This window comes from Rhincodon typus, chromosome 40 (assembly GCF_021869965.1).
Source record: "Rhincodon typus isolate 14 chromosome 40, sRhiTyp1.1, whole genome shotgun sequence".
NCBI lineage: Eukaryota > Metazoa > Chordata > Chondrichthyes > Orectolobiformes > Rhincodontidae > Rhincodon > Rhincodon typus.
In genome coordinates this window covers 6,156,359-6,164,442 of record NC_063371.1, presented here as the reverse complement: position 1 = coordinate 6,164,442, position 8,084 = coordinate 6,156,359, and the positions used below count along the sequence as shown (strand labels likewise).

The 8,084-nt window shown below is 50.0% G+C and overlaps 1 protein-coding gene across 1 annotated transcript in view; it reads right to left on the bottom strand.

The window, feature by feature from the left end:
- Positions 1-570: 570 nt before the first annotated feature.
- Positions 571-8,084, bottom strand: part of LOC109925871 (fibroblast growth factor receptor 1-like) — a 111,810-nt gene continuing 104,296 nt past the window's right edge. The window contains exons 16-18 of the mRNA XM_048618506.1: positions 7,729-7,866; positions 4,132-4,237; positions 571-3,559 (exon numbers count right to left, since the gene is read on the bottom strand). Coding sequence (XP_048474463.1) covers positions 3,383-3,559; positions 4,132-4,237; positions 7,729-7,866 — 421 coding nt within the window. The 3' untranslated portion in view covers positions 571-3,382. The remainder of the gene's footprint in view (positions 3,560-4,131; positions 4,238-7,728; positions 7,867-8,084) is intronic.

The window sequence follows — 8,084 nt, the reverse complement described above, 5'->3', positions numbered from 1 at the left end:
TTGTAGCCGCTGCATTTATGTGGTGAATCCAGTTGTGTTTCTGGTCAATGGTAACCCCTAGGATGTTGACAGTCAAGTCCCTGGATGTCAAGAATGCAATGGTTCGTTGGTTTCTTGTTGGAGATGGTCACTACCTGGCACTTCTGTGGCATAAACATCATTTGCCAGTTGTCAGTCTAAACCCGGAAATTATCCAGGTCTTGCTGCATTTGGGCACCAGATGACTTGACCCTTGAGTCAGGTGATAGAAAGGAGCAGGATTCAGGTTGCTGCTGTAGCCTGTCCCCACCCAACACCCAACTGGCACTGGGGCTACACCCAAAGGAATGGGACCCAAAAGTCAAAGGGCAGGAGTCAAGCCAAGGTCACGAGCTCGTGGGACGGCCAGAGGCTTGGCTGCTGCAGAACACATTGGCTGAGAGTGAGGCGCAGTTGTGCGGGGGACAGAAACTTCTTGACCTGTCATTGTTTTGCACAACAACAAGAAAACCCTGTAGTGTGCAGGATACGCAGGGAATCCAAAAGGGAGAGGGCCACAGATAGAATAACAACATCAAATGAAGGCAAATAAAATGTTATGAGGAATTTAATCACAAACGTGGTAAATATCAGAATAACTACAGGTCAACTTTGAAACTGGCATAAACATTTATAAAAAAAAGGAAAAAAATTCATTTTTTTTATTTAAAAAAAACAATAAATTAGGTAATAGCAGGTTTACTCATGCACACACTTTAGACTGAAGTACAACATGTCATCAGGACAGCCCGAAGTGAGATCCCTTGGATATATTTTTGCTCGGAGCAGAGAAAGACCACCCAGAAGACTGGTTGAGAGGCTGGTCAAATCATCACTGCCTCTGGCACACACTGGTTCGCATTGAGAACACAGCCTACAAACAGTACATAGGCAGCCGTCACTGAAAGGAAAGAGATCAGCTTGCACGAGACCCATGTTCAAGATGTACAAAATCAACGTTCTCAAAGACACTGAAAGCCCAAGGTGGGGGAGCCCCCATGAAACACATTCTTATTCAGCGATTCAGTGGAACGAGGACAACTGTATATCCAGAGAACCCTGGGGTGGGGCGCCAGAATGTCAAGCCAAACGTGCAACAAGTGGTGGGGTGGACTGGGAGAAATGGACAAGGGAAACGAGAGGTCACAGACTTACGATAATTGTTACAAAAAAGGAAATATATCCAAACGACAAAAGCAAAAAAAAAACATATTTCTTATACTCAAGTTGATATACAGTGCCTGAAAGGCTGGGAGAGACAGTTTCAATTGTCACTCACAAAAAAAAACTGCTGATGGTCTGTTGGGGATAGACAGGGGAATGAGGATAATAAAACATCTTCTCCAACAGTGAGTACAGAGACAACACGGCCTCCTCGTGTGCTGGACCATCTGACTCATGCTACGTGTGAGAACATTACCCGAGAGATTGCAGGTTCAGAGATCATTTGTAACCTGTTGACAGCCAGCATTATCTCAGTCAGTGACAGAGGGGCAGCGGGAGGTGGCGAACAATGTCTCTCCCGCCACTAAGCGGTGTGCCAACACCAACCTGGCAAAGCTGACAGGGCCTGCCCAGCAACAGCGCTGCACTACCCTGCTTTGCCCTCACTCGGCCAGCTGCCAGCTTTCACACTGCAGGCTTTGTTCCTACTGCCCAGAGGCTGCTCGACATGGGAAACAATGCTGTTGGGAGCCACTGGCACAAGCGGGCCAGTCTTCATTGTGATGGCACCGTTTCCATCCGCCTTCATCAACAGGTTCACACTGACTGCCCCATACTGGCACCCAACTCCTGACGGGGTGGGGGTGGGTGGCGGTGACATCTCAGCATTGATTCCCAGTTGAATCAGCCTTCAGTGAGTTTCCTCAGCACCTCCTTGGGCTCCTCAGTGTGGAAAATGACAGGCCATCTTGTTCTCCAGCGTGGCATCACCTGACAGTCTCAGCTCCATCAGTAGCACCCCAACACGTTGATACCTGGCATGGCCCAGGGCTGGCGAGGTGGGGGCAGGGGGCAGGAATCAAGTGATCCAGAGACTGAGACAGGGTAACCCGACATCCCATTCTCACAATCCATGAGCAAAGAACTATAGCACAGACCCACTGTTGGCAATCTCTCTCAAAGGGGCAATATCGTTGTTGCTGAGTGCCAACTTTGCCCCAGCTGGGTCACAAAATGCCACATGGGAAATCCCAAAGGGGGGAAAAAACCAAACATTAAAAACACACACCGTTTCCCAGGCTGTTATTCAGTCCACCATGATATCCGGCTGACACTCAGCCCATCTCTCTGCTATCCCTTGTACCTAAGACATAACAGATCCAGTTCCAATATATTTCCTTTATTTATGACAAATCCCAAGTCCATCACCAGAATGCCCCGATCTCTGAACAAACCCCCACCCCTCCCTTTATTGAGATCCTGCAGAAAGCCCAAGCTAAGAACAAAGCCGAGACAATTGTGATATCTATATGTAAATTCCTACCGGTACATATCGTGGCAATCGCCCCTTTCTCTTTACAAAAACAAAAAAAAAAATTCCTGTAAATATATTTATATTTATACATATTTGGCTATATTTACAAAAAGTAAGGAGAGCTGTTTTCTGCGCCCTGTCGGAGTTAAGTTCCCAATTGGAAAACGAATGGCATTCCATGTACCAGCTTGTGCTTGTCGGTCCCTGACCAGAATGCCAGCTGTAAGACACAGGGAGGAGCTGGCAGCAACTTGAGTGTAGTCCACAAGCGAGGAAGCACACAGGAATTTGTGGTCAATGGAAGATCCCTCCTTGTTGAAAGTCATCAGACTCCACCGCTCCATGTGAAGAGCCTTCTTCCCTGGATTTGGGTGGGGCGGGGGGGGCATGCTTACTGTCTGTCCAATACAGGCTGCAAGTCCACTGGTTTGAATGGATCTGCCCGAATGAAGCTGGCCTCTTACAGACCTGTAGACTGGTGGTGGAGGGGAGGCAGGTAAGGGAGACAGACTGTGGAGCTGGGAGTTCTGGAGAAAGGGAGTGAGGGGGTTGAGGGGGGTTTGCAAGACAAAATTCTCAATGATCAGGCAACGCCTCACACAGTCCAGCTCCTGAAGGCTTCCACCGATGCCTGTCCTCGCCTCCCCCTGCCAACAGAATGCTTCGGCTCAGTGAGATCACCTCTGGGAATGGCTCGCGGCTTTGCTGAAACAAGGAAAAGTTGACAAAGGTTGGTTCGCAACGGCGGCAGGGGGGAGGGGTGGGGGTGGGGGAGGAAGCCTCCGAAGACAAGAACGTTCCACAGGCCACAACACACGGCTGGGCAGGGAAACCAGCTTTGACTCAGCGAGTTAAAGACGGTGAGCTCGGGGAGTTCGACTGTGCTCAGTGTTTCCGCTTCAGGCATCCATTGCCGTGTCCTGGATACTTGGGAAGGCAGGGTTCCTCCGGCAGAGGCTCGTGAGAGAAGACGGAATCTTCGCCGGAGGAGCATGTGGAGCTTCTTGTATCCGGGAAGCTGGGTGAATACTGATCCAAGGAGACCGACAGGTCTAAGTAGTCCTGCAAAGCCAACAAGACAAAATAAGCAATGAACTCAATCTCCAAACTAACACCGCCACTAGCCAGGAACTGAGAGGCTTCACCAAGGTAGCAGACATCTGCAAGGCCCGATTGTTGGCTTTCTGCAGTGGGCCTGGCCAAGTCAACCTCTTTGTAAATGGCCTTTCTCAGCTGTACTGTACATCTCCGAAAGATTCCTCTTTGTTTCACTCTGTTTCAGGCAGCCTTTCTACATTCCCTTCCCAAAGCCAAATATTACCTCAAGGCAGCGGTTAGTACAAATGTTCTCTCACCCAGCGTGAGTGTATTTTTGGATTACATACATTCGGCTACGTTCAGATACCAGGGGAATGTTGCTTCAGTTCTCCCAGACTCGGGAAACACCCAGCAGCTGTTTCAGGATCTGGGCCTTTGGTTTCTGACAGCGCTAGCAGCATGCCAACAGACTGTTACACCTCAGCTCCCTTCTATGCCAGCGCTGGAGAGGCAGAGGTTTGTGGGGGGGTGCGGCCCACACATTCCCCTGGTCGTCCGGGTCAAGGCCCCAAGCCCAGCCGAAGCCCATCTCTCACCTGATTGGAAGTCATTGCCAGAATCCTGTCCAGGTCTTCCACCAGCTGCTTGAAGGTTGGTCTTTGGGAGGGCATAACATGCCAGCAGTCTCTCATTGTCATGTACCTGGGGGCAGAATAGAGGAAGCACATTCGATACAGTCAACGCCACTGTGCAAAGCAAGATCCCACCACCACACGGGTCCACCTCACAAATGCGGCCTGGCAGAGGCTGAAGCCAAAGACTCAACACTGCGACCATTTAACAAAGGAGTTCCAGTCAGACACTGTCAGGTCAGTATTCTGGAAGCTTCCTCTACACACGCAGCACCTCAGCAAGATTCCCTCAATTCTAGGAAGTGAAACTTTGCAAACAGCCCAGCGTTTTCCTTCTCTAATATTGCGCTTGGAGAAACTAGGGGCAGTTCTCGGATAATGTCCCGGTTGGGAATTCGACTTGAGGAAGGGGCAGGAGTTGCAAAAAATGAGGACACAAGATAAGTGTCTCATTGGCTTCAGTGAAGAAAACAACGAACATTTCAAATCATTTGGGTGATGTGTTGTGATGGTGCATACCCGGTGGAGAATCACGTCCTCCTGCACTCCCAATTTGAAAAGGCTGCTTCCCTCAGGTACGTGCACCAGGTAGGTGAGGATCCCTGCACCGGACGGGCCCAGATCAGAACAAACTGAGCCATCGACCTCAGGGAACAGCAAGACAGGCTGATGTGTCAGGCACTCCCCTTGGTCAGAAGTACGAAGCAGCTCCCAGTATGAACCCGTCAGCTGCCCCTCCTCTTTCCAGCCACAGTTAACCTGAGGTGTACTCAGTATGCCACAGCCTTCCAGCTTTGTCTCTCTGAAACATTGAGGACCATTTCAACTCGATCTGGAGGAACATTTTAACCTCAGCACCTGACCAGCCACCTTTGGGTGCCTGGTGCGTCCAGTCGGTGGGACAGGCAGACTCGTGGCTGACTGAGCAACAGCCTGATCAGGCAGGGGACCCAGGTCACCAGATGGAGAACTGCTCATTTCTAGCCTGGAACCTGGCTGATGGAGTTGGCCACGAGCATGGTGTGTAGTTTCAAACAGAGTTGCTGGTGGATGGATGGAGTCACCTGCTTCCCCTCACTCTCCGAGGAGGCCAGTCCTTTCAAAACCCGGTGCTTAATAAATGCGGGAAGGAAGCAGGTTTCTGTTCAGCTGTAAGTTTTCTCACACAGCAGTACAGCACAGGAACAGGCCCTTCGGCTCACTATATTTGTACCGGTCTTGACTCAATTTTAAACTAATCCCATCTGCCTGCACATGGTGCATACCCCTTTACTCTCTGCCTGTTCATGTCCCTGGCTAAATGCTGCTTATCTGCTTCTACCCTGGCAGTGCGTTCCAGGCACCAACCACCCTCTGTGTAAAAATCTTTCCTTGCAAACCTCCTCGAAACTTTGCCTCTCTCACTATGCCCCTTTGTATTTGACATTTCCATCCTGGGAAAAAGACACTGACTGTCTGTCCTATCCTGGTGTCTCATCGTTTTACAGGGACATACCCCTGGAGCAGGCGGCTCTTGACCCCAGGCCTCCTGTGCCACAAGAGGCCTTCAATTGTGTCGCCCCCTCAGTCTCCAATGCTCTCGCATACACAATGCAAGTTTAGCCAATCTCTCCCCATAGCTGATACACTTCAATCCAGGTAATGTCCCGGTTAATCTGCTTTCACACCCTCTCCAAAGCCTCCAGATCCTTCCTGCGGTGTGGTGGCCAGAACAGCACACAATATTCCAAACGTGGCCGAACTAAAGTCTTGTGTAGCTGCAACACGACTTTGCCAGTTTAACGCTCAATGCCGTGATCAATGAAGGCAAGCATACCTTCTTTAACAACTTATCTGCTGTGTTACCAGTTTCAGGGAGCTCTGACCCCAACATCCCTCTGTCCGTCAATGCTCTGAAGTGTCTGGCATTTGCAGGATCATTTCCTTTTGCATTTGCCCTCCTAACATGCATCACCTCACACTTGTCTGGACTAACCTCCATCTTCCATTTCTCCGCCCAGCTTTCCAGCTGATCCATATCCTTTGGTAACCTTCCTCATTGTTCATAACTCCACCACTTTCTGCAATCTGCCAACTTAATATTGACATACCCCTCCCTAACCTTACCACCATTCAGGCCTTCTCCTTGGTGAATACCAATGTGAAGTTACTCATTAAGGTCCTCAACTCCCACATAAATTCCCTCCTTTGTCCTCAAGTAGACCTACCCTTCCCCTAGCTACTCTCTTTGTCCTAAAACATGTAAAAAATGTACAAATTGCCTTAAACCTATCTGCCAAGGACACTTGCTAGCCCTTTTCTGCCCTCCTAACTTCTTGTTTAAGTTCTTTCCTGCCTCCTTTATCTTACTGAAGGGTCTTGTATGATTTAAGCTTTCCAAATCTCCTCTGAGTCCACATGCCAGCATTCACCGAAACAGAAGCAAACAGGAGCGAAGCAGGACTCGACACACTTTGTGTTCACACCAGCTATGCTCAGAACTGGATGAAAAGTTCTTCCACAGAGCGTTTAGTGAAGACTGTCAGCGGTATTCAGAAAGAGTTCTTCATCTCAGCGATGGGCTCAGTCAAACGGCGTACAGCCACTCGTGACAAATCTGATAAACATTCAAAGTTACTGCTACATACTCACAGACACACCATGACCAGCCTGCCCAGGAATCCAGAGCAGGCAGAGTCACAACATTGTGTACGCACTGCACAAGGGAGCCTGTGTCCTGGAGGTGGTGGTCAAAAGGGGATTCTTCCACGGCTGGCCTGGCATATCAGAAGCACTACACAAAGATTCCCTCTCAATTCTCAAAGACGAAACACTGCAAACACCCTGACGTTTCTAAACAGCAAGGTTGGCATGTAACAGGTTCTGAGGAAGGGTCACCGGACCCGAAACATTAACTCTGTTTTTTCCTTCACAGATGCTGCCAGACCTGCTGAGCTTTTCCAGCAACTTTGTTTTTGTTCCCGATTTACAGCATCCGCAGTCCTTTGGGTTCTTATCTCTTGGGTCTTTGTTTAACCACAGTGCAACACAGTGGGACAAGGTCAGGCAGGGGTGGGGAACATTCTGCTGGAGGGGACCATTTGCCTCGTGAAGCACCTGATCTCACTTGCAGCATGTCTCTCCAATAATCCCCGACTGTGACCAGGCGGGAGCTCACCTCTCCCCATGGACTGCCTCAATTCAGTGGCTTGGCGCTGGAGAGGGAACAAGGCCAAGGGGCAGATTTTCATTATTCTAACAAAATGTACGATCTATCTGAACAATTGGCTGCCAGCACCATCCAGTGTGGCCAGGAGCTGACCGGTCTAGTGAGGTTAACGCTGAACAAGAGACTTGTGCCTTTACAGAGGTGTAGCTGACAGGATGACAGGGACTGGGTCCAAATTCGATTGCCAGGCTGGTCTCAGTGATAACATCTCTGAGGGAGGTCTGCACATTCGGTTCACATCCCAAACTGTCCCCTCCACCTGAGTCCTTCGGACATGAGCAAACTGGATGGAGGGGAATGCTTCCCTCCAAGCACCCTCAGCCACGGCCCACCGTGTGGGTCCCTTTACTCACAGCTCGTTGGTGCAGTTTGATGGCTTGTCCATCCTGTGTCCCTCCTTCAGCAGCTTGAAGAGCTCCTCGACAGGAATGCCAGGGTACGGTGAGCCGCCCAGTGTGAAGATCTCCCAGAGCAGCACGCCAAAGGACCAGCTGGGGGAGGAACAAGAGCTTCCAGTAAGACCACCAACTCATATCTCCATTCCAACAGGACCCAACTCACACAGACCCTGCAGGGGGCAGCGATTCACAACAAACACACCCACACACACACACACTCACACACACACCCACACACACACACACACACACTCTCCCTCACTCTCTCACACACACACACACACACACACAACATACACACACACACACAC